General features: G+C 47.0%; 1 protein-coding gene across 4 annotated transcripts in view; it reads left to right on the forward strand.

Annotated features, from left to right (window-relative positions):
* SIDT1 (SID1 transmembrane family member 1) overlaps positions 1–19,221 on the forward strand; it is an 83,439-nt gene extending 64,218 nt beyond the window's left edge. For 2 of the 4 annotated variants that reach the window (XM_074975023.1, XM_074975005.1), the window contains 10 exons: positions 31–148; positions 864–1,000; positions 1,809–1,917; positions 2,424–2,438; positions 3,314–3,393; positions 4,752–4,798; positions 6,647–6,752; positions 7,649–7,759; positions 11,710–11,823; positions 13,075–19,221. In XM_074975023.1, the coding sequence (XP_074831124.1) occupies positions 31–148; positions 864–1,000; positions 1,809–1,917; positions 2,424–2,438; positions 3,314–3,393; positions 4,752–4,798; positions 6,647–6,752; positions 7,649–7,759; positions 11,710–11,823; positions 13,075–13,137 (900 nt within the window). In that variant the 3' untranslated portion in view covers positions 13,138–19,221. The remainder of the gene's footprint in view (positions 1–30; positions 149–863; positions 1,001–1,808; positions 1,918–2,423; positions 2,439–3,313; positions 3,394–4,751; positions 4,799–6,646; positions 6,753–7,648; positions 7,760–11,709; positions 11,824–13,074) is intronic. The other 2 variants (XM_074975014.1, XM_074975030.1) reach the window with 2 other exon arrangements.
* The last annotated feature ends 5,807 nt before the right edge of the window (positions 19,222–25,028 follow it).

Below are 25,028 nucleotides of genomic sequence, written 5' to 3' on the forward strand. Positions count from 1 at the left end.
CTTGTGTTCTCTTCCCTCCTCCTCTTCCAGGAGTACGGAATCCCCAAACACTTTGGTCTTTTCTATGCCATGGGCATTGCTTTGATGATGGAAGGGGTTCTCAGTGCTTGTTACCATGTCTGCCCCAACTACTCTAATTTCCAGTTTGGTAAGTGGAGAACTCCAGCCAACAGAGAAACTTATGGGGAAGGAGGGCTCAGATTTCACCCGTTCAGGTTTGAAGCAGATCAGCCAAGTGGAACTTCGGCATCCCCCGGGATGCTAGGCCTGCAGACCTCTTTGGAGCTTGCCCACATGTTGGGTGTGCAGGGACCAGTTAGTGAATGTTGTGTTTTTTGTACTCCAGTTGATGATACACTGTCCAGGTGACTGTGTTAACACTCTGCTGGCAAGAACCATGATTCCCCTCAATTCTGGCACTCAGCGTTCAAAAGTAGCGTAGACAAGGCCTAAATCATTTGCCTCTGAGGCCCTGACAGCTCCTGATTCCCCCCCAGAAGATTCAATGGCCCATGTATCTAACATGTGGACCTCAGCCCCATCAGGCTGGAAACTGTCTCCCTGTAGGTCAGTTCACCTGTTCCCAGCAATAATCCCATGTGGCCCTGTGTTGCACTGGCATATTCCAAGCACTTAATTCTCATTCTGCATTGCTTCACAGCACCCAGGGAGCTCACAGTGCAAATTGGAGAATGGCCGGAGCAAATTGGCATAGCTCTAGGGAGCTATACCTACCAGCCAAGGGTCTGGCCCATGGGCTCAGCCCTGATTTACAGACACACTCTGAAAAGCCATCCCAGTCCCCTGGGCAGTGAGTAGGGAAAAACCCTGTCTTCATTCTCTCTGTTCTCTTCCTTTCACAGACACCTCCTTCATGTACATGATTGCAGGACTCTGCATGCTCAAGCTGTACCAGACCCGCCACCCTGACATCAACGCCAGTGCTTACTCTGCTTACGCCTCCTTTGCCGTGGTCATTTGCCTGGCTGTCCTTGGAGTGGTATGGCTCTCTCCTACCCACCCTGCTCTCCAGGAAGGAAAAGCACTGACCCAATGGAGAAAAAGTACAGGGGGCGGGGAGCATAGGGTAGTGGGGCCTGCAAAGTCTGATGGCCCCTGGGTGAGCGTGACCAATACCGTAGGGCCTTGGCTCTCATTTTATCTTTGAGAAGTCATGGAAGACGGGAGAGATTCCAGACAATTGGCACTATATTTTCCCTTTGCCAATCTATAAAAAGGGAAATAAGGACAACCTGGGGAATTACGGAGCAGTCAGCTTAACTTCTATACTGGGAAAGACAATAGAGTAAATAATTAAGCAATCAGTTTGCAAACACCTAGAAGATAATGAGGTGATAAGTAACAGTCGGGCATGGATTTGTCAAGAACAAACCATGTCAGACCAACCGGATAGCTTTCTTTGACAGGGTAACAAGCCTTGTGGATAGGGGGGAAGCGGTAGACCTGGTATAGCTTCACTTTAGTGAGGCTTTTGATACTGCCTCGCATGACCTTCTCATAAACAAACTAGGGAAATGCAACCTAGATGGAGCTACTATAAGGTGGGTGCAGCTCCCTTTTATTCAGGTTGGGCTTGTGGGTGCTCAGCACTTCTGGAGAACCAGCTCACGTTTATTTAGGTGCCTAAATATGGATTTAGGAATCTGACCTGAGGTTGAACGTTTTGGCCCTACCCTTTCGCAGGGTCTGTATTTGGCAAGTGTTTCTGATAGCTGGGGGAGGCGTTGGGGGCTGAACGATGGGCGGCGGAGCCTGAGAACCCACCATTTTTTCTGTTTTGCTCCCAGGTGTTCGGAAAGAATGATGTGTGGTTTTGGGTCATCTTCTCAGTCATCCACGTCGTGGCCTCGCTGGCTCTCAGCACCCAGATCTACTACATGGGCCGCTTCAAAATAGGTAAGCCTGGTGGCTGAGGAGAAATGGGCTTTTTGCCCCTGGTGCTCACATGCCTCTCGCTCCCCACCCTGAATTGGGGCACAAGAATTAGTAACCCCGGCAGCCTATGCCACCTCTGCAAAGTCAGTCTTCCTGCCAGCGCCTGTGCGCCAGGCCTGGGGGTATGCCACTCTTCTAACGCTGTCTTCCTGTTCTGACACCTCTGCTGCCTGGCACTGGGAGAGCCCAGCACAGTGACCCACTTTGTGGCACTCCAGCTACAGGGCTCCTAAGCATGCTGTCACAGGGACTCTCTGCCCAGAGTGTTTCTCTCTGTTATGTGGCGCCCAAAGGTGGTGCTGTACCTGGGTGCACTACAGTATTCCTGTAGCGGTCAAACCACCCAGCACTCAGAGAGGCAGCTGTGAGGCATCTGCTCTCCTACCTAGATGTGCAGGCCCCACACAGCTGTTGCGCTCCACTCACAGACCTCTTTCTCCTTTTTCTTCTGCTGCCCTTGGTCTCAGATGTCCCTGACACAGGTAACCAGCAGCTCCCTTTCTTCCCTGTTTGGATTGAGTGAGCAGCAATGGAGCAAATGGATGGGGAACGTATGTTCCTTTAGCCTGCTGTGTGGGTTCTTTAGGAGTGAAATCAGTGGCAGAGTGTGGGCCACAGGAAGTGCACATGGCAGCAGAACCGCACCTGTTCCACTGCAGAAAGGGGCCTGCGGTCGGAGCAGGCATGCAGGAGGGCTCCAATCTTGGTGCTCTGGACTCCACCAGTTCCACACATGTCTCTGAAGGGGATGGGCCTATGAGAATGTGGAACTGTCCGCCACAATCCCTCCAGTCGGGACAGTGCAGTAGTTTCAGGGGCTGGAGGAGGAGCTGTCCTGCAGCCTGAGGGGAGGATTCCAGCCCCTTCAACACCCTGCAGCCATTTTCTCTGTGGGTGGGACCGGATGAATATCTCCCTAGGTGAAAATTCCTTAGAGAAGGGAAGTGTGGAGACTGCTTGGCCTTTCCCCATGCCTCAGCACATGCTCCTGCCTCCCTCTGAGGATCAGCCACAGAATATGCCAGGTACATGTTAGGGGGACTCTCGGACAATGCCAGTGGGTGATAGGTGGGTGTTGAAACTCTGCATGGCCAAATGCCATTCAGCTGACAGCTGTCTGTATTCCAGTGTCCCCTTGTGGCATTGACACCCCCTGCACTGTGAATCACGAGCTGCTGCACTAATGATTTGCTTCCCAAAGGGAAGGCAAAGCAATCCGGCTTGGTGGGTGTGGGCTCCCCACTTGCATGCCCTCCTCAGTTAGTGTCACCCTGCTCCCTGGGTAGCGATACTGCCTCACTGCCCTGTCAGGGCTACTCGGCTGGATACACTGGCTTTCCTGTCCTCTTATCTCCAGCAGACTTTGGGATTTTCCGCCGGGTGGCGATGGTGCTGTACACGGACTGTATCCAGCAGTGCAGCCGGCCAATGTACATGGTAAGTGGTTTCCCAAGCCCCAGCCCATCCTTGGCAGTTACTCAGTTGCCGGCTAGGGAGTGGTTAAAGCCGTGCAGAGCGTGTGTAGGCAGCACATGTGGCTCTTCAAATGAGTGGGCAAAGAAATCTTTTTTTTTTTTTTTTTTTTTTTGAAAACCCCCTCCAACAAAATAAAGCTTCTGTCCTTGGTCTGGAATTCCACACTCTTTGTCTTAGGCCGCAGGATGCTTTTGTGGGGAGTTTGAGGTGAATTGGTCAAGGAAGGGGGATATTTTTAAAAACATCGATGATTCGGAAGCTGTTAGCATAGGGAGCTCAGCACTGCATTCCGAACAGTTGCTGTCCCCTACAGCCTTACCCTGGTTGTTGCTTTAGCTGCAGAGCTACAGCTGCTGCTGTTCCTGCTTCGCCCTGGGGCTGACGGGGTTTTGCAGCCAAAACCAAGATGTGGTTGTTACCCAAGTCCCTTAAACTCACTTCTTGTCAGAGGCCGTTCAGCACTGACTCCAGCCTGGCGCCTCGTGTGCCTTACGGGCCGAGCCGTTCCTGGCTGTCCTGGGTGACTGAATTTTCAAGCAGCTAGGCTCCACACACCCCGTCTGTTTCTTTTTTAAAAGAGGCTTCTTTTACTTCTCCTGGGACACGACAGACTGAATTTCCCAGGCAGTGTACGACCACGGGGATCTTAAGAAAACACTGTTAATTAGGAAGAGAAATTCACACCTACAACACCAGAACAAGTTGAATGTGATGAAAGCAGGTTTAGGCTCAAAGGGGCATCTTCCACTTAAAAAGCCTGCAAAGTTTTTCACCCATTATAGCTGCTATAGTTAGTTACAAGAACTACCTAAGCTCACTGGAACTGAAAAGGTTGGGGAGAAGGGGGAGTTCTCTTATGTGTTTGACAGCGCTTTGTGCTTAATCGTTTTCCCTGTGTCCCTTGTGCAGTCAGTCCCTTTCTGTGTGTGAGATTATTATTATTATTATTATTATTATTTTTAAGAAATAGGAAAAATACTATTTGGAAAACCAAAAAAACTGACCAGGGGATTCAGGAGCTGGTGCATTACCGGAAACATCTTGGAACTCCTTTTTTGGAACAGATTCGATTTCCACTCCGCAATATCCCTTTAAAATCCATAAAATTGGAGCGATTTGTTTTCCTAGCACAAATGTTCACCAAAAAAAAGGATCTGACACTCACGCATTCATGCATTTGTGAGAGGCAAATTTTAAATCTGTGAGAGTCTCTTGAACTGCCGTGACAAACTTCTCTGCCTGCACTCCTCGCCACGTTTTGTATAGCATTGGTGAAGACTGAACATTCATCAGCTGTGATTATTGTGCCTTCTCCCCAGGACAGAATGGTGCTGCTTATTGTTGGAAACCTGGTCAACTGGTCCTTGTAAGTAGTAGTGGGGTGTGCGCGTGTTTCAGCATTGATTGTTGTAGGTGGCTGGAATGGGGGTAGAAATGTAGTGGTCTTTGTGTGGGAGTCTTTCAGATCCTTCTGCTGGATTTCAGCAACCCTAAAGTGGAGGTGAGTTCCAGGCTTTACAGAGCTCAAACCAGGGGCATGATCCTGTTAGAGCTGAGAAGCTAAAATGGGTCAGGCCTGCTCAATATGTACATGGGAGACCTCCAGCAAAACGGAGGTGTTGCAGACTGCAGTGTTGGTGGTTTTGTAGGTGGCACTTGTCCGTCCCCTCTGGTAGGGCCCGCTGTTCATGGGGTAGCCTACCCAAGCGAGCTTGAATCCAGCGAGTGTGGCTAAGAACAGCAGTGGAGACGGTGCAGCACAGGGTTCAGCGTAGGTAATACAAGGCCCAGGGTACGTACTCGGCTCGCTAGACCTCACTGTGCGGTTGTCACTGCTGTTGTCACCCATGCTAACTGGATTCAAGCTTGCTAGCCCCTGAACTGCTTGTGCTGTGTAGATGCACCCTGAGTCAGGACTCGTCCAGTGCCCTGCCATGCTGTTAGACCATGTTGCTAGAGGGGCCAGTTCTTGGACGAGATGTAAAATCAAAATCCTGGCCTCTTGTTAAAGTTTCCTTGACGCCTTTTCCCAAGAAAATTCCTTGTTAAAACCTAGTTTGGGTAATTGTATTGTGCCTCCTTAAATCCACCACCAGCAGAATTCTTCATTTTCTATCCTGTCTTAATTTCCTCCAACAGCCAGGATCACCAAAACGCATTTTGCTCCAGCCACTCCCCTGCACCAGGGGTAGGGCAGGAACAGCTGGCGTAGCTTTGCCATAGCTGTGGATTTCACTATATGGAGGGTGCTGCTGCTTTAAGGCAGCTTTCCAGGAATGTTGTGCCCCTGGAGTGGGTCAGAAGAGACGAACACATGGCTAAAAATCTGGCCTTTTATTGCTGAAATGAAACCACCTCTGGCTGCTTAACAGTCCACAACCACAGCACAACCATCCAGGAAAGGGAGTGAAGAAGAATCCCAAATTCAACTGAAAAACAAGGGAGGAATTTAGGCTGTCAGAATGTAAACTTCTCAGCTGGAATGTAGCTCCTAGCTTATGCTCCTAGTCAATGTCCAGTGTAATTTTAACAGATAGTCCGTGTGCTCTGTTGTTTGTGTGGATTGGATCTTCCAAACAGCAGCATGCCACAGGGAGATGTGACTGCAAAAGACAAGAAGTTGGCAGGGGCTCTGGGGCAGGTGTAGGCCCTGAAACTACTTGAACGCCTTCATTTAAAACTGACTAGAGATTTCCAGCTCACTCTGAAGTGGATCCAACTGTCAGATATCCCCTGCTGCCCAGTAGGGCCTGGGAGAAAGGGGTCCTGCAAGCCAATAAGAGGGGCAGCAGGGGGCGCTCTAGTCATTTCCTCTCAGCCTCTCACCCGCCCACTCACAGGTTCTGAATACTGAGCAGAAAAGACAAAATAGTGTCAAATAAGATCGGAAACCACAGAAGTGAGGGCAGGAGTGTGATATATGAGTTGGCTGCGTGGGGGTGGGGAGAGGGCGGGCTAGGACTCCTGGGTTCTGTTCTTCCACTGGCTCCCTGTGGCAAATCACTTTCCCCCACCCCGCCTTAGTTTCTCATTTGTAAAATAGGACATAGAGTATTTACCTGCCACCCCAGAGGGCTGTGAGGCCAAACCGGTGTGTGTCAAGTGTCCTGTGATAGCAGGAGCAGTGTGTGATTGACTCATTCTGGAGTCTCCCTCCCCAGCATGGGTGAAGAAGTTGGTTAATGTGTCTGTCTCTGTCCCTCCCTTCTCTCAGTGCTGTCTTTGGACTGGTGTATCGGCCAAGGGACTTTGCCTCCTACATGCTGGGGATCTTTATCTGTAACCTACTGCTGTATCTGGCCTTTTACATCATCATGAAGGTAAAGGAGGCAGCTTGTTTCCCCTTATCAGCCCTTATTTCCTCTGCCTTCCCGTTGGGGGAACGAAGGCCTTTCGTGCAGCAGTTCCTTGTGTCTCCACCACTCCTGCAGTGCAGTGTGAAGGGGGGCTGGCTGCCCAATGTCTGTGCCCCTCGCTGCTCCTCTGATTGCAGTGTCCACTCCCGCTGGGGACTTGCTAATTCTGCAGCATGGGGGGCCTTGGTGTTAGGGGCTTGGGGGAAGCCCATCGGCGACACATGATCAGCTGTTTTTTTTACAGAAACCATGTGGCGCAGCCACACATCAGTCCACTTTACACTATGAGGGCACCAGTGCATTCTGGGACTCCAGAGCACCTATCCCCTAGGTAGCACTGTTGCTGGGAGCAGGGGTTTCTGGGTACTTTCCACACAGGGTGCCGTGCACTTAGGGATGTATTCGGAGGATAGGTTGAGCTGTTATAGCTGCAACACTTGTGATTGCCCTGCTGAGGAGCCGTCGCAGACAGCCCATCTTGGGTGTCTCAAACCGAGCTTGTAAAACTCCTGGGCTGGCGTCGGCAAGAGGATGCAGGGCTTTGTATAGCATTGCAAGCCTGCCAGACGCTGCTTGTTATGTCTCTTTGCAGAGTGCAGACCGGGCCTTAGATTCTCCTAAAAGGGGCAATAAATGAAGCCAGAGCTTTCAGAAAGTTGAAGAGGCAGATGATTTTCTGATCCAAAATTGAGAATAATGGATGCCCTGTGCTACTGACTACACCCTCCTGTTTTCAGGGGTGTGCCGGGACTGTGCCCTTTGCTGTGATTGTGTGCACAGCTGGATGGTTCTTGGAAAGGAAATTGTATGTTGCCTCCCTGGGCTGATTTTTGAGGCCTTGTTCCTTTTGATCGTTGCAGCTCCGCAGCTCTGAGAAGCTCCTGCCCATTCCACTGTTCTGCATTGTGGCCACGGCCGCGGTTTGGGCTGCAGCCCTTTACTTCTTCTTCCAAAACCTCAGCAGCTGGGAGGTAAAGGTCACACATTTATCTGTCTTGAGCCCCATCTCTCTTTCTCTCTCTCTTCCTCCATCATTTCTGCTCCCTCTTCCTTCCCCAGTCCATACTTCTGAATATCCCTTTTTATCCTGCAAAAAAATGTTTTAGGAAAAGGCATCTGGATCATTAATAACCGTACATGGCAAAGAAAGGGCAAACTCCTTCAATGTATTGGAAAGATGGGGACTATTACAGACATGAGCCAAAAATAACTGACACTAGCACAGGAATAGCCAAGGGCATCATGTACCACACTGTTGATCCCGTGTGTTCCTTATTACATTAACGTGAATTGAGAGGGTGGTGTGAAAGTGATCCAGAAAGAGTACTGGCTGTTGGTGGAGAAAGAAAATATAGCTATACCTTGGTAGGTCTGTAACATGAGCTCTTGTAGAAGCTCACAGATCTAGAATTACTCCAGGTGGCTGTTTATTTGGAGGGTAATTTCTTTTCTCCTGCTTCTGTTTGTATAATGGAGAAGGGTTTTTGTCTTTCCAGTGTCTTTCTAGATTCTCCTATGCTCTGAATGCTTACCACGCAGAATTCATGATCCCTGAACACAGTGTTCATACAGAATATTTATTTAAGATTTTGGTCTGGAGGAAGCACAGAGCAACTGATAAAGAAGTTAGCTTGTATGCAGTGGTGGTGTAGCCGTGTCAGTCCCAGGATATTAGTGAGACCAGATGCGCGAGATAACATCTTGTATTGGACCAACTTCCATTGGTGAGAGAGACAAGCTTTCCAGCTTACACAGAGCTCTTCTTCAGGTCTGGGAAAGGTACTCAGTGTGTCACAGCTAAATGCAAGATTGAGCAGATAGAATGTGCACAAATGTCTTCTGCTAAACTAAGGGACCATTCAAGGTGAAGTGGCCCGTTAACAACCCTGTAGACATAGGACAAAAGGAGGGATTAGTGGGTTACAGATTGTTGCAATGACCCATCAGTCGAGTGTCATTATTAAGACTATGGCTGTGTCTACACTCAGGACCTTACAGCAGCACCGCTGTACCACTGCAGCTGCCCCGCTGTAAGGTCTCCTGGGTAGCCACTCTATGCCAATGGGAGAGAGCTCTCCTCCAGCCAGCATAATTAAATCACCCCCAATGAGCGGCGGTAGCTGTGTTGGTGGGTGAGTGTTTCCCACAGACATAGCGCTGTCCACACCAGTGCTTTTGTCAGCGTAATTTATGTCGGTCAGGGGAGTGGTTTTTTTCACACCTGACTGACCAAAGTTTTGCTGACAAAAGTGGTAGTGGAGACAAAGCCCATGATTTTTAGTGTCTAGCAGAGGTATGAATTTAAGCTCCCAGGCTCGTCTTTTGTGTTGTGCAGGTTTCCTTGGGGATGAGGACTGAGAGGTCAGATATGGAGTGATCACTCTGTGAAAACTGTTTACCCACAGGTGACGGTGTTTTTGTCTTTTACCAAAATGTTTTCAAAAGACATGCCTGGGAGCTTAAATTCATTCCTCTGCTAGACAGCAAAAATCAGGGACTGAACAGAGACTCTGGATTTACAGCTTATTACAACAATCTGTAACCCACTAACCCCCTTTTTTTGTCCTCCGAGTGCAGAGGTGCTAGCAGACCAGGTTGTCTGGAATGGTCTCTTACAATATGTGCTAACTACTTTTGCTAAACAATCTGTTCCACCTTGCATTTAGCTGTGACTCTGAGAGTTTCTTCCCCAGTCATAGAGTTGCCAACCCTCCAGGATTGTCTGGGAGTCTCCAGGAATTAAAGATGAATGTTTCGTTATATATTATGTCTTGTGATGAAACCTCCAGGAATAGTCCAACCAAAATTGGCAACCCTATTCCCAGACCTGAAGAAGACCTGTGTGTGACTCAAAAGCTTCTCTCTCACCAACAGAAGTTGGTCCAGTAAGATATTATCTTACCCAGCTTGTTTCTCCAAAGTTTGTTAGGTTCAGTTTGCCACGAGGGGCTAGAGATGGAGCCTTTCTTTAGTAGGTCAAGTAGCTTAGAAAAAAGGATAGTAGAGAGCTGCACTATGGAGCAGTGAGGTCTTTTTTGGGTTGGTAACCACAGAGGGCAGAAATTTCTCTGAATGCTTGTAAGTCATTGTGTATATCTCTTACCTGCATAATGTTAAAAATCTCATAGACCCGGATCCCTGTGCCACTGTAGTGCTCCCAGTATTGAGACCGTGATGGTGTTGCCTGCACATGGAAGATCTCATTGAAATAGAAAGTTTGAACTGCTGTTTTCAGTGGTGACAGGGTCAAGGGATAAAGATTGATAGGTGGGGAATCATAGTCACTGTTAGACTTTTTGTGCAACCTATAAGCTAAAGGTGTCTGGAATCCAGGAGTTGAGTCTGTAGAGATTTGTTGCAAGAATGAGCAAATGTCGATAGATGGGGGCGTGTTTTCAGATCAGGTTCTGCCCCCAAGTAGGTCATTGTTTTGGTTAATTCCAAGGGCATGTCTGGTGTTAGAAGGCTCGGGCAGTCTGAAGTAAGCAGAGATTTGAATTTGTTTGCAGTTTTGTTTATAGCAGCCACAGGAGGGCAGAGAGTGGGGATGGATTTTATTCATGAGTATCACTGAGATGAAACTATCAAGGTCTAGTTTTGTTGTTTTTGTTTGTATTCCACTAGCACCTAGTGGCCCCAGCTGAGATCAGGGCTCCATTGAGCTAGGCACTGTACACAAACAGTTTAAGAAACCATCCTTGCTTTAAAGTGCTCACAATACAGTAAAAGCTGTTTTATCCAGCATGTTGGGGGAATGGGGAGTGCCGGTAAGTGGGAAAATGCTGGTTAACTAAGAGGGAAGGAGCTTGGGTGTGGGAGGGGGCTCAGGCCAGGGGGTTGGGGCACGGGAGGTGGCTCGGGGTGCTGGATCCAGGGGGCTATCACCTCAGGCGACTCCCCGCAAGTGGCAACCCGTCCTGGCTGCGGCTCTGCACGCTGCCCCTGCCCCAAGCGCTGGCTCTGCAGCTCCTATTGGCCAGGAGCCACAGCAGGGGCAGAGCCTGCTGGTGGAGGCAGCGTGCAGAGCTGCCTGCTGCGCCTCCACTTAGGAGCAGCCGGGACAGGTCGCCGCTTGCTGGGGAGCTGCCTGAGGTGAGTGGCCCCCGGATCCGGTGTCCTGTGCCCCAAGCCTCATTCCACACCCAAACTCCCTCCCAGAGCCCGCGCTCCGCACCTCCTCCCGCGCCCCAGCCTCCTGCCAGCCCCATGCCAACCAGACTATAAACCGGACTTTCAATGAAGATCAGAAATGCCGGTTTATAGAGCTTTCCGGTTGGTGAAGTACCCGATAAAACAGCTTGTACTGTATAAAGAAGGGAGACTGAATGGGAGGGGAAACAGAGGCTGAAGGTCACGGGGCAGGTCAGTGGCACAGCTGGGTGTCTGATAGCTGAAGTGGAGAAATTGAGACTAGATCTCAGGTGCACATTTTTAACAGTGAGGGTCACTACCATTGGAACAAGTTACCTGGGGTTTCGGTGGCTTCTCTATCTCTGGAAGATAAGTTGTAACTTGACCAGAATTACTGGGGAAGTTCTATGGCCTGTTTTATACCAGGGGTCAGACTAGATGGTCACCACGGTGCCTTCTGTCCTTGGAAGCTCTGAATCTGGGAGAAGAACCCATGTCTCCAGACTCCAAGTCCAGTGTTCTAGCCCCTCTCTGTCTCCTCATGCTACCGCTTCGCTCTCTCCCCTTCACGTTCTCTGCCCACTCGCTCTTACTAAACAGATGCCTCTCCCCGGTGCAGCTCTTTGGTCTGACATCCCACATGGTACCGAAGGGTTAAGCCGGGGGAGTTTTGTGAAATGTTCGGATGGGCGATGCCAGCAACGTGCCATCCAAGTGTCTGTCCCCACTCTGTGTGAGAGAGAAGATATGGGAGCCTGCTCCTCCTCAGCCCTCTGCCCTCTCTCCCTAGGAGACCCCGGCAGAATCCCGAGAGAAGAATCGCCCGTGCATCCTGCTGGGCTTCTTTGATGACCATGACGTCTGGCACTTCCTCTCAGCAGCTGCCTTGTTCTTCTCCTTCTTGGTGAGCTGCTTCTCTCACTCCATCTCCTGCCCATTCCCCTTCCACCTCTCTCTCCTGCTGTTGTTCTTCATCCCTCACTCTATTCCCCCACCACTCCCCATCTTTCTTCTGTTTCACTCCAGCTGGGGCACATATGTAACCTTGGCTGTGCTGGCAGCCCCCGGCACCTGGTGGTGGTGTGCTACATCCTGACCCCTGTTCATACAGCCTGCTTCTGGGGAGCATCAGCCCCATCCTTGACTTGTCTTTCCACCTGCTCTGCTCCTGAGACTGCCCCTGCAAGGGGATGCTCCAACTCCAAGTTCAACAGCCGTGTCTCCTGCTGTGATTGGGTTGGCTCATTTTCCACCACTCCACCCCCTTCCATTCTTTTAATTACTTCCTGGCCTGGAGTCCCCTTGAGGACTGTGGCTGATGCAGCCATAATGGGGCGGGGGGACATTGCCCTTGTTCCTCTCTTCTCTCCCCCCACACCATCTGAGACTCCCTCTTTCTCAGCTGTCACACTAGCGCCTGCTGGGGACCCCACTGGACCCCCAGTGAAGCCCCTAGTATGGAGCTTTAGCCACTCCTGGGATTCCCTAACTAAAAGTGGCAGGTAAGTTGTATTAGCCAACTGGACTAAGCTTGCTGCCCTTCCTGACCTTGTTGTGTAATGCCAAGGGGGTGCCCCTGGGGGTGGGAGAACAAACTGTCCTTGGGCTGGGGGAGGAAGAGAGGCAGTGGAGAGGTGAGGCTGAGCCCTTGTCCCCCTGCTGCCTCTCCCCTGCCCCTCCTGAAGCGCACAGTCAGGAAGTGCAGCCAGTTTTGTTTCCTACCCAGCTGTGCGGTGCCTAGTGCTGCCCTGGTGGCATTTGATTTACTGGTGTGTTGGCTTTTCCTACGACTTTAGTGCTGGTGAAAGGTGTTGGGCTCTGTCCTGGGCAGAGAAGCCCTCTGGTCAGCAGCCACAGAGCAAGTGCAGGCTGGGGAGAAGCACAACAAGCTCCCACCACGCCACGTCGCTCTGGGGATCCTCTCTCTCAAGGGGAGAGGAGAGTTCAGTCTCCACAGCCCATTTTGGCCCCAGCCTCTCTGCTGAGGCACCTGACGAGGGGCCAGCCAGTGCCCATTCAGATGGGTTTTTGTGAAGGGGGCACCTGTGTCACGGCTAGGAAGTGGCCTGAGCTCCCCCATCTCATGCCAAGCAGCTGGCAGTTAAAGCTATGTCGTGCGCAGGAGCTGCGTGCTGATCTCTCCCTCTCGTTTTAGGTTCTGTTAACGCTGGATGATGACTTGGATTCTGTGCGCAGAGACAAGATCCCTGTGTTCTGAGCGACAGGAGGTGGGGTGGGGATGGCGTTCTTCATTCTGCTCAGTGGAAGGAGCAGAACCGGCAGCCAGCATTGTCTGGGGAGAATGAACCTGTTGTTGTACAAACAGCACCGACACCCCAGCCAGGTGGAGAGGGAGGAGCAGGTAGATCCCACACCAGCAAATAGGAGGTTGGTGTAATAAACAAGGCAAGACCTGAAAGGCAGACAGAGCCCTGCCTGTTCCTCCTCCCTGCCACTCATTGGATCAGGTGTAGCCAGCCAGCATCCTGGAGTCCAGTGCAAGGCAGGTGAGCAATGCTTTGGCTGGTTCCTCTCCCAGTGGCTGCTGGAAGAGGGAGCTGTGGCCATGTTCATTAAAGGTAGTGTGTTCCTCCAGGGGTGACTTAAACTGTGTTCACCTTCTCCTGCAACCTCTGCCAACCTGAGAACAGCCACCCAGCAGTCCTGAGCTGCCCCAGGGAGCAGTCTCTTTCTCTCGCTCACTGCCTGGCACTAACCCCAGCAGTGCAATGGGGACATGAGACACAGCGGGCTCCTCAGATGGTGAAGAGCATCTGACACTAGCTCTTGACTCCTTTACCTGCCTTTGTGTTGTGTTGCACGTTCTCTCCCATGAGTATGGTCGTCCGAGGCGATGTGGGTCCCAGTCATGTTTTGTAACTGTTCCCTGCATTCCACGGGCCACTACTGTCAGCACTGCTGCTCTCCCCATCTGACCACGTCCACGGGCCCCTGCAACCAGCATCGGGAAGGTGTTAGCTCTCACCTTGTGCCAGCCTGAGGAGCGCCTGCTGAGGCTACAGGTAGCAAACAAAGACCAGGCTCAAATCTGTAGCCCCAGCCTTAAACTTGAGCTACTTCATCCTGCAGCTGGAAGAACCTCAGGCCGGTGAAAAGCAATGGGCCAAATGAATTGTTCCACCTGAAAAAGCAACAGCCCTGGGAGACGGTGCTCGACCGTGGTGGGCTCCTACTACCCACGTCCTGGCAGCCCCAGATGCCGATGTGTTTGCTCCTCCTTGGCCTCCCTCCCTGTGCTTTTCGGTGGAGGAAAAGTTGGTGGTTGGCTCTTGCCTGGGGATCAGTTCAATGGTAGCTCCCCTCTTGCATCTGAAATGACATCCCGTGACCCTAACACAGCAACTCTTCATTAGAGCCCTCCCTTTGCTGTCCACTCCCTGAGTGGGTGTTTAGAAAAGGGAGCTGTGGAATTACAGCGTAGTGCAGTCATGCATCAGGGCACTGTCCTGTGCATACTAGTGGTGGTTTTGCTATTGACTTCAGTAGCTTCAGCACGGTCAGGCCCATAGTGAAGAAGCTACTTATGAACCTTGGTCTTTCAGGGCTTCTGAATTTACAACCAATCCTTTGCTGTGGACTGAAAGCTAGCAAAGAAGGCTCCAACCACAGGAGCGAAATGTCCGTTTAATAAAATTCTGAACCAAACGCTGTTTCCCCTCAGCCCTGCTGCAGCCACAAAATAGATTCTGGATTTTTGTTAATGGCTTCTGCATTTTCACTGTTGCCAGAATTGCTACATCATTAAAAACAAGAACAAGGTGTGAAATGTTGCAGGCGCTGTGGCTGAACGGTGACCCGCATTGCTAATTTTGAATTTAAGAATAGTATCGATTACTGAGGCCTCCTGTAACTTTTTAAAAAAGTTGCTATTGGAATATTGTTGAATTGTCAAAAAGCGGCGTGTGTGTGTGTGTGTGTGTGTGGGTGTTTGATTCTGTGGTAACTATTACACAGAGCCCTGGGCCACTAGCTTTTACTTTGGGGGAAAAAGTCTACGGTGAAGCTGTGCTCTGAAAAATGTCTCGCTCCTAGAAGATGTCCTATTGATTGCTTGAAATTTGTTAAGACTGCAAATAAATGAATTCCCAGGCCTCTGACTTCAAGCTGGGTGGTTCTTATCTTCTGCATTTGGACGGATAAAAGTTGTGCAGACCCGATTCTGCCCTTACCCATACCTGTACAACCACACTGCTGGCAGTGGGCGTATTTAAGAGTAGAAACTTGGGTTGAAGGTTTCTCAAGTCAGGTACCCAAGATCAGTGACCCCTTTTGAAAAGGTTGGCCTAATGTTTTGGAGAAACTGTGGGAAAGGAAACTGCAACCCCTCAACTGTTCGCCAGTCAGTTTATTTCACTGCTGGCACTGTTGGACTGTGAATAATCCCGCATCTGTTACAAAATCTCCCAACAGCTCTCACCATATGTTCTTTGTTTAGAATAAATGACTCAGTCCAGGATCTGCTGTGCAAAGCTGCAAAGAGACTAATACGAATGAGAGAGAAACAGGTTCAGGAAGGTCCCTAAGAGGGATTTAAATTTTTTTTTTTTTTTTTTTACAGTAAGATCCCATATTAAGGGTGAGCTTTTACATGTACAAAGTTCATGCAAACAGCATTAGATGTAGCCCTGCCTGTGTCTCTGTGGTGCTACCTTAAGCAGTATCTGAACACCCCTCTACTTTGATGTAATAAGGAAGTCACCACCAGAAGCTGGTCCAATAAAAGCTATTACCTCACCCTCCTTGTCCCTCTACTAGCCTGGGTGCAACATGGCTACCACTACACAGTGGCCACCACCTCTGTGAGTGCTGGGAGGCATGACAGAGCTGGATGCATGGGGACACTTGGTGGCCCTGCTGTCAACTTCTCATAGTCTAGCTCCACCCTCCAGGTGAACAGCCAGCTGCTGAGAGCACACGGGGAGAGAGCAGTTCTTTCTGATGGCAGAGAGCAGCTTCCTTTCGAGGCTCACTTGGCTCAGGTCATACTGATCCAGCTCAGCTAAGCATAAGCCCTACACTGAGTGTAACTTCAAAACAACTGCTAGGATGAGGAAGATTAGGGCTGTTATCCTTTTCCTCACTCCCATCACCCTGCTTCCCTCATTCCAGCTACTGTAGGGCTGTCATCTCACCCTTGCAGTCACAGCCTGTGCTTAGAGAATGGGCAGCCTTGCTCTTGTGTGTATAAATATATATTTATATTCTGTGGCTCTGGCACAACCACGTGGGGCCAATTGCATTCCCTGCTGGGCACCCTGTTACCAGACAGCTAGTGCCAACTTGGAGAAGGGGGCCAGTGGGTTTCAGAGCAACAGCTGGAGGGATTGACACAGACCGAAACGTTAAAAGCACTACCCATTTAGTTTGGCTAAATGACAAATAAAGGGGAACATGAGCCTACTGTGCAAATGTGAAGGGTATAACCACAATAGAGGAAGAGGAATTACACAGCAGGGTGTGGGAGAGAGCTAGCTCGAAGGAAGGGCGTGAATATGAGGAAAAGCCACTCACCCACCGGAGGTAGCAGGGGGATGGACTAGTCTCCTAAGGGAAGGGACAGACGTGGCAATATTTGTGGTTTTTAAATCAAGCTTAGCACTAATATTGTAAATGTCCAATAAAGAACCATCGTATATTGGCACCCATGGACAACTGAGGGGCTAGATTCACAAAGGGATTTAGGTGCCTAGTTGCTAAGGTACAACATTTAGCTACTCAAAACATCTGCTCAGCTAATGCCTAAATCTGGAGATGCCTAATGGCCCTAGGCACATACACTGCTGGGGATGGCCCCATGGCACCTAAATGGCTGCTGGTGCACTTGTGCAAAGATGCCCAAGTCCTGATGAGGCTAAACGGCTCAGCTACTCACTCAGTGGGCTTCACACACTAGCCATGCCCCACCTCGCTCATCTCCTGGGCCAACACTAGTAGGTGTGTTCAGAGCATGCCCACCCCACACAAAAGCCACCATTGGGCTGGAGGATATTATGCTGCAGTCCAGTGGGGTGTAGGACATGCTCCTTAGAGCCCCACATTCCAGAACCCTTCTCTGCATCCATGACTAACTCTTGCATACATTGTGGAACAGTTTCAACAGCAGTGCTTGAAATCTCCACCCCCAGAAGCTACTGGTTAGGACACAGGCAGGGAAGGTTCAATTCCCTGCTCCAAATTAGACAGACTGAGTATTGGACCCCAAGTTGTCCACCTCCTGGGTGAGTGTTCCACTGCCTGGGGCAAAGGATGGCACGGCCCCACCATCCCCTTGGCGCTCTTTTTTTTTTTTTTGGTGCAAGAAAGGGCTGACGTGGTTTAGGCACCGCACTCACTTCTTCCTACCAGCTCCCATTCAGCTTGCTGGCTTTTGAGGCTCCCGTTCTTGGGCATCTATATTGGTCCCTGCATTGTTGGGCAAAGCTGGGCACCTAACTTAGAGATGTGAAGTCCACTAGATAGCAGGGCGCGTAGGTGTTGTAAATACTTAGCCTAAATCTCCCTTGTCACTCCCATCCTAGGTAATCTACCCAATAGGTGTTTCCCTTTTGTCATCCTCCCCTCTTTTAAACTATCCACAGTCCTTTATTTTCTCTCTGTTGAATTTACACATAGACTTAAAGTACAAACAGAAAGCAGTTGAGAGAAGCTACTACCTAGTGGGTGTAGGGGGTACTTTAATTCCCCTACCTCTTGCTGGGCCTCTGTTCTTTTGAGTTTATAATTTGTTTGGAGTTTGTGCATTAGTGAAACAGTAAGATGTAACCAGGCATTGCATGGTAGAATCTCAGTCAAGGAGTGCTAGGGCAGACTGATGTGAGCCACCTGAGAAGTGCAATAAAGCTCTATAGGATACAGGCTGGACTTTGAAATGAAACTTACATTATCCATATGTAGAAAAAGCAATCAGATCATCCAGGAGAACTCAGAGAAAAGACTATGTACACCAACCAATGGAACAGAGGGAGCAGTTACCAGCAGGAGAGAAGAGTTTATGTAACTAGAAAGGGATGTAATAATCAAAGAAAACTTAATTATCAAGGCTGAATATTAAGGAAAACTTCCTGAGAGTGAGATATACAAAGGAGAGGAAGGGAAAAATCTCCTAGGGTAAGAGGGAAGCCCCATTGCTTGGGACACGTAAAACTAAATTAATCAAAGCACGAGCATACACACCCTAGGAAACAATCCCACCCTGGCCCTAAGGGTGGGAAATAAACAAGGATATCCATTGATCTTTTCCATCTCTGATTTGTATGATTCAATGAGGATTTTGTGGGCAGGATTCTACAATCAGAATGGAAAGCTCTGTTTGCTGCCAACATTCCAATCCAGCTCAGATAAATTTAGGAACCAAACGTTTATCAAATATATTTTATCTTCAATCAACTGAGGTCCTTTGTGTGAAAGGTGCTTGTAGCAGGCAGATTTTCTCCACAACTTCAGCAGCTGTGTTTGCAGCAGTAGCAAGCAAAAGCTGCTCCATCTCATTGCACACTATTGTTGGAGGGCCTTGAAACCTCAGTCACAAAGGTATGGCTACTGCTATTGCCAGGAAACCGAACAGAAGTGGAAGAGCAGATGAGAAATGTAGTGCCTCATTTTGGTGCTTTCTCACTGAAGAACAGTTGAGAAAATCCATGGGTTTGCTACAAGTGAGTCTATGCATCTGAAGAAGTGGGGTTTTTACCTACGAAAGCTTATGCCCAAATAAATCTTAGTATTTAAGGTGCCACCAGACTCCTGGTTGTTTTTACAAGTGAGAGTGTCTCTAAAAATCTTCTCTGGAATTTCCTGAGCTTCAAATGTTTAATTTTTTTAAAATATTGTTTAAGAAAAATTAATTTACAACTTTGGTTTTTCTAGAAACTTGATATACTCTAATCATCATCCAAAAAGAACACAGTACACAAACAGTCATTTTAATTTTTTTAATAAAATACTTTAATGTTCATATCTATACAAATAATTATTACAACCATTAAACAAAGTGTTACATTTAACAATAAAAATCTCAGAACTTTGAACAAGATCGTGGTTTGGGATATTTACACCTGAAAGCAACACATTTGTAAAAAGATGCCAAAATAAACAGAACAAGATCTTATTTACAATTGTAAGATGTTCCTGATCATGTTTATTATACATTTCTGCTCTGGATTTCCTTTTTCCCTTATAAAACAGTAGTGGGAGTTTCCACTGGGACTATAACCAGGTAATGTACAGCTTGTAGCCGACTGTACACAGCAGAAAATTCTGGACCGAGTATAAATAAAATTATTACGTTATGGAAATCAAGAGCATCTTTGATTACTTTCCTGTGGTGAAATCCATATTGGCGTTCCTTCTCACTGTGTGTGGGGAAATGGGTACTGTACATTACCATTTCAGTCATCCCCATGTTTGTGGGCTATGCAAGAGAATGGCATGACAAAGTTGGAGTCTGCATTAAGACTGAGAAAATGGGACAATGTAGTGAGGGAAATACCTAAACTTCTCTTATGCGGAATAGTTGTGTGTACACACGAACATTTAGCCACTAAAGAAGGCCACCCATTTACAGATACAGTGCACTGCAAATGATAACTGTTCTATTATATTTACTCTATCAATGGAAAATGTGGTTATCTGCAAATAAACAAGTAATATTTTGCTTTACAAGTTGCACACTTAAAGTAACTGTCATTACCATGAATAGAAGGTTCTGTGACACCATGGCCTTGTCTGCCACAGGAAATTTTTGCTAAAATTTCCAGCCATTGCTACAACAGGCTCAGCTGTCATGGGTGTTAGGAACTGCAGGAGTGCGAGTGCAGATAGGGTGTTGGCAGCTGCTGGCTGCCTGTGTGATATAGACCTGCTCTGAGCAGCATTAGACAACATGGTGCTTAAAACACTAGCACTCCTGCCCAAGTTACCACCGACAATGCTGGACTCGTGGTAGAAAGAGTGGGAAATATTACCAGAAAACCTGAGTGTAGACAGCTAATTAATTAAGGGGCCTTTAAACCATTTGACATCAAAACAAACACTGGAACAATTTGGCATAAATTGATCTTACTTCTACACCCTTTCCTCCCAACCGTCTCCAGTCAAAGGAAGATCGATTTAGGACAAGCCAGTTCTCCAAAAGGGGGAACGGGGGATAGAGAAAGGAGAATCACAGCTCTCAGTAAGTGTTTGGCTAAATAAGATTAAAGGACAACAGTAGGTCAGAAATAACAATTTGAGTTCTTTTCTCTGGGTAGTCACTGGGTCTCTGGGATGCTGCCAGGCCACTGGCTTTCTGAAATAGCATTACAGTCACCCGTCATGGTGGCAGCAGAGCACAGTTTTAAAGTGCAGTAGGAAATCTGTGCAAAATTCAGGTGGTACTGCTCACAGAGAATACCAGAGCATTTTGCAGAGATGTGTACTTGCATCTACACCGCAGTTTAGTGATCAGAGCAGAGGAATAGGAGTAGAAAGATTTGTGTTCTAATCTGAGTCTGTTACTGACAGTGTGTGGTCTTGGGCAAATCACTTCACTTCTTTGTCTATGAGGTTTTTCTAGCTACTAAAAATGGGGATAAATACTTGCTCATTTTTGTAAGACACGTTGAGACCAACTCTTGATGAAAACTGTTAAAGAAGTATTATTATACAGTCTGCTTCAAACTGAACCTGGTCCTACCCTGATTCTTCAAGATTCTTCACAGGATGCATGTTAAAAGGAGACAAACATTGCACTAAAATGGATGGGACCCACTCCCTATGTCCTTTAGCTATTGTTTGTTGAACTGACCTAGGGGAAGCTGAAACTTAGACCCAGTGCTTGCCAGATGTGGCAATACCATCACAGCGTGAAAAGAAGAAATCCTGCGAAGGCTGATAGGCTCAGAATTCTTTATTATTATTCTTTGCTTTGCAAAATCCAGGTAATACTGCTTGTATCTTTTCCCTTCAATAATAAAAAAGTAACCAAAATATAGTTAGCACCCTTTGATAACAAAATAGTGCTCACTCACGAGGAAGAAAAAATTCCAGTTTCAGGGGTTATTATAAACTGTACGTTGGAGGGAAAGGAATTTTTAAATTGATTCTAAAAATACTTTGTCTTTTTAATTGTCAGTTGATACTTAGGAGAAACAGCTGCCACGTGGCTGTTGGTGCCATAGATATTTGATGAGGGGAACATTTGCCTGTAGAAATTCCTATTTATATTTTAACTGAACATACTGAACTCATGTTGCTATTTAAAAAAAGGTGCTCTCAGTTTGCATAATGCCTCTGAATTTCTGGTCTTTAATGTACACTGAAGATATGTAATAATTATAAAAATAGAGTTATCTGGTCAGTAGAAGTTACAGAAGCCCCTTTTCCAAATGAACTTGTCCAGAAAATAATATGTTGAAGACATGCCCTACATCAAACTCTTCTGAAACCTAAACATAACCATTTCAGTGTCCGAAAAAACAGAGATACTTGATACAAGTTTCAGTACTTGTACTGAAAGTACTTCAGATGTTAAGTCTTTCCTCTTGCCAATCCAAAAATGAACAGAAACACCTGCTCCCAGCTTGCACTGGAAAGAGTTTGCAGAAACACCACACTTACCAGCAGGGCTAGTCCTTTCTCACGGTCACTTACACAGTCACAGTTTGGCCACATAGGTATATATCTCCATCCAAGTGTCCTGGTCCTGTTATTTTAATCAAACTAATCTTCATTTGCAATAAAAACTGTTAAAAGCTATTTAATTAAATTTAAATCCCCTCTACTGATGAATGATGTTTAGTTCACCAGCATCAACAAGGTAGGAGAGAGAGAGAGGTGATTGCTTTCTCTTCTGCATTTTTTCACATTATCAGCTTTAACCAAAACCACCTGACAACTGTGAATCCTGTAACAAACCATTAGCCCTGGGAGTGAGTAACAAATAATAATAGAAAAAGGTGCCTTAGGGAAGCCTGTGCTCTTAGGCTACTGGAGAGGATACATATATATTTACCTTAGGGCAATATATAGAGAAAGCTTAGGGCTTGTCTACACAGGGAAGTTATTGCAAAATAAGCTAGGTTGTGAATTTGAAGCACAACAGCTACTCCACAATAGCTCTCTGTGTGGATGCTCTCATTCTGCACTGAATGCCTTTTAAGCTAAACTGCTTAAAGGCACTCTTCAGTGCAGAATAAGAGAATATACACAGGGAGCTAGTGCAGAATAAGTATAACTACTCCAGGCTATGTCCCCATGTATACAATCTCCTAGGGGAGTAAGATGAGAAATGTTTTAATTCATACAATGCCATTTTAGCACAATAAAACAAAAGGTAACTTTTTAGTTTGTACCCGTGTTCTAGTCATTATTAAGCACACAGTCACCTGTCAAGACCTAGCACTTGGTTGCCTGCCCCAAAGGATCAGAACTAAGTTACGACCAGCCAATTCCTGTTGATAGATTTACATGTTAGGGACAAACTTTCCTCTCGTTTACGCAAGCGTGAAGCCTGAGTAACTCGGTGAAGTTACGTTGCTGTAAATTTGTATTAAATAAGAGCAGAATTTGGCTCTCTGCAATTTGGCTTTTGACTGCTGTTCCCGTGGATAATTTAAAAACAAAAACAGAAGAGGACCATGGAGAGGAAAAAGTAGATAGATTGATTTAGTTCTAGATTGCCACCTTAAAGTAGGTGAGGTGGGCAGTAAATCCTTAATTCAGGCACCCATAAGGAATGTATGTTTTGTAACAATCTATCTGGTCACTGGGAGGTTGCTGTTAGGAAAGCAAGTGCAGGGCCATTTCTCCAGGTAGAAAATGATGAGCCCTTTAAGAGGGAAATCCGGAAAAAGCTGTTTCAGGGGAACAGGCAATCTTTCAGGCAAACAAGTCGTCATCATCATGCACCCATTCAGACTGATTAAGCTGCCAAACATTGACCCCTTTTTCAGAAAAAGGATGGAGTGCAACATAATGGCCAAGAGATATTCAACATGGCTCTTTCAGAAGGAGAGGGTCCATTATCAAGCTTTCTAGTTTGTTTTTATGCTTCTTTTCTTTTCTCAGCAGTCAGCCAATTCTGATCTCACACAAACCATCAATATACCAACTTTAATGTGATAAATGTCAGCAGGATAAGTTAAAATATCATTTAACTGCCCTTAACTATTAGCCATATATATATGGCTTACACTGGAATTTGGTTAGAGTTCAAAAGAAAGTGTTGTGAACAAGATGGGGAAAAGACAGATGGAATTTCCCCCTTCTGCACTCAGTAAGTAGTTTCTACAAAAGTCACTAGATAGTGGCACTATGATTACATATCAAGTATCAAGAGGGGTAGCCATGTTAGTCTGTATCCACAAAAACAATGAGGAGTCTGGTGGCACCTTAAAGACTAACGGATTTATTTGGGCATAAGCTTTCGTGGGTAAAAAACCCACTTCTTCAGATGCATGGAGTGTAAACTACAGATGCAGGCACAAATATACAGACACACGAAGAGAAGGGAATCTCTTCGTGTGCCAGTATATTTATGCCTGCATCTGTAATTTTCACTCCATGCATCTGAAGAAGTGGGTTTTTTACCCACGAAAGCTTATGCCCAAATAAATCCGTTAGTCTTTAAGGTGCCACCAGACTCCTCGTTGTTTTTGTGATTACATAGGAACTACCATGCTCTGTAACTGTACTGCAGGATTACATTCTCTAAAGAGTATAGGTTACTTGATAATTACTTTTGAGCCATGTGCCGCAGGAATGTGTGGTTCCTGCAAAGTTACAGGGCCTTTATGTCACTAAAGACACCTATATTCATACTTAGACTATCGTTGTCATATGAAATGGGGCTACTCTTTTCTACATTCTTTGTAGATGGGCAGGGGGGAGTGCGGGGAGTTTAGGTTATTTGTAAAATTACTATGCTATTAGTTTACATCCATTCAGAATAAAATACACAACAAGCGAAAAGATTGCCCTGCATCCCCTGAAAAAAACACAGGACCTAATTTAACCCTGGTATAACTTCAGTGAAGTCAACAGAGTTATATGAATGATGAATTTGCCTTACTAATTTCACACATTCACTTCAACTTTCAGAGGCCTCATGAAGCAATTGAGACTTTGTAGTGTGGAAACTGCAACGTGAAGCTGTTCTATATGAATGCCTGGAATGAGGAGTGGGAATAAAGCAACACCTAGGAACTTGAAAAAAAAAATTAATCTCATTTTATGAACGTGACCCAATCCTCCACTGCTTTGTCTCTTGTGTAGCCACTTACATTTGTGAGTGCAAAATACTACCACATCGGCATGGCTGTGTTTTACACTCACTTTTCACAGGTATAAATGCTGACATAAGCGGTCTCAGTTTTCCTGACTTCATGAGGCAGGTCAATGACACTGTTCAACATTATGGAACTTGTTCCAAGGCATAAGGCAGGGCATGGGACATTACAGGATTTGAAAACTCCAGACAAATAGTGATTAGCTGAACCTCATAAAGCCCTTAGGATGTCCGGTTAGCCACAAAGCTGAAACTGGTGGCAATTCCTACCCCTATCATTCTGCATAAACCAGTTGCCTCAGGCTGTGGCACTGACCTCTCATAGGTTCTACCTTTCAGTGTAACCTGAAAATGGAGCAAAAACATGTTTACTTTGTAATAAATAAACTTTTGCAATTTTTATTTCATTCGTTGTTTCTGACAAACACTGAAACTTGAAGCACCAAATACGTTCAGTGCCCTCAAGATACTTGCATTTGAATTAGAATGGGATTCCCAGTTTGAGACAGAACCATTTCTCTTTACTTTGCAGGCTGAAGCACAGCCATTCATACCAGGCCATATATAGCGTTACCAATGAAATCACCCTCAGGACAGATTATAGACACAGGGCCTGATTCTCATATAAGGTCTCCTTGCATTTGTGCCCTCTTTAAGACTCCTTTACTCTGCCAGAGCAGCGCAAAGAGGACTACTATATATGAGAATCAGATCCTCAGTCTACCAACAAAACTGGCTTCATCCACATGGGGCCACAGCTGGGGGTGAACAAGGAGACTCCTTTTTTTAAGCAGATCCACAAATGAGAATGGGCTAGGCTGTGACGG

This window comes from Natator depressus, chromosome 1, assembly GCF_965152275.1.
Source record: "Natator depressus isolate rNatDep1 chromosome 1, rNatDep2.hap1, whole genome shotgun sequence".
In the NCBI taxonomy this organism is placed as follows: domain Eukaryota; kingdom Metazoa; phylum Chordata; order Testudines; family Cheloniidae; genus Natator; species Natator depressus.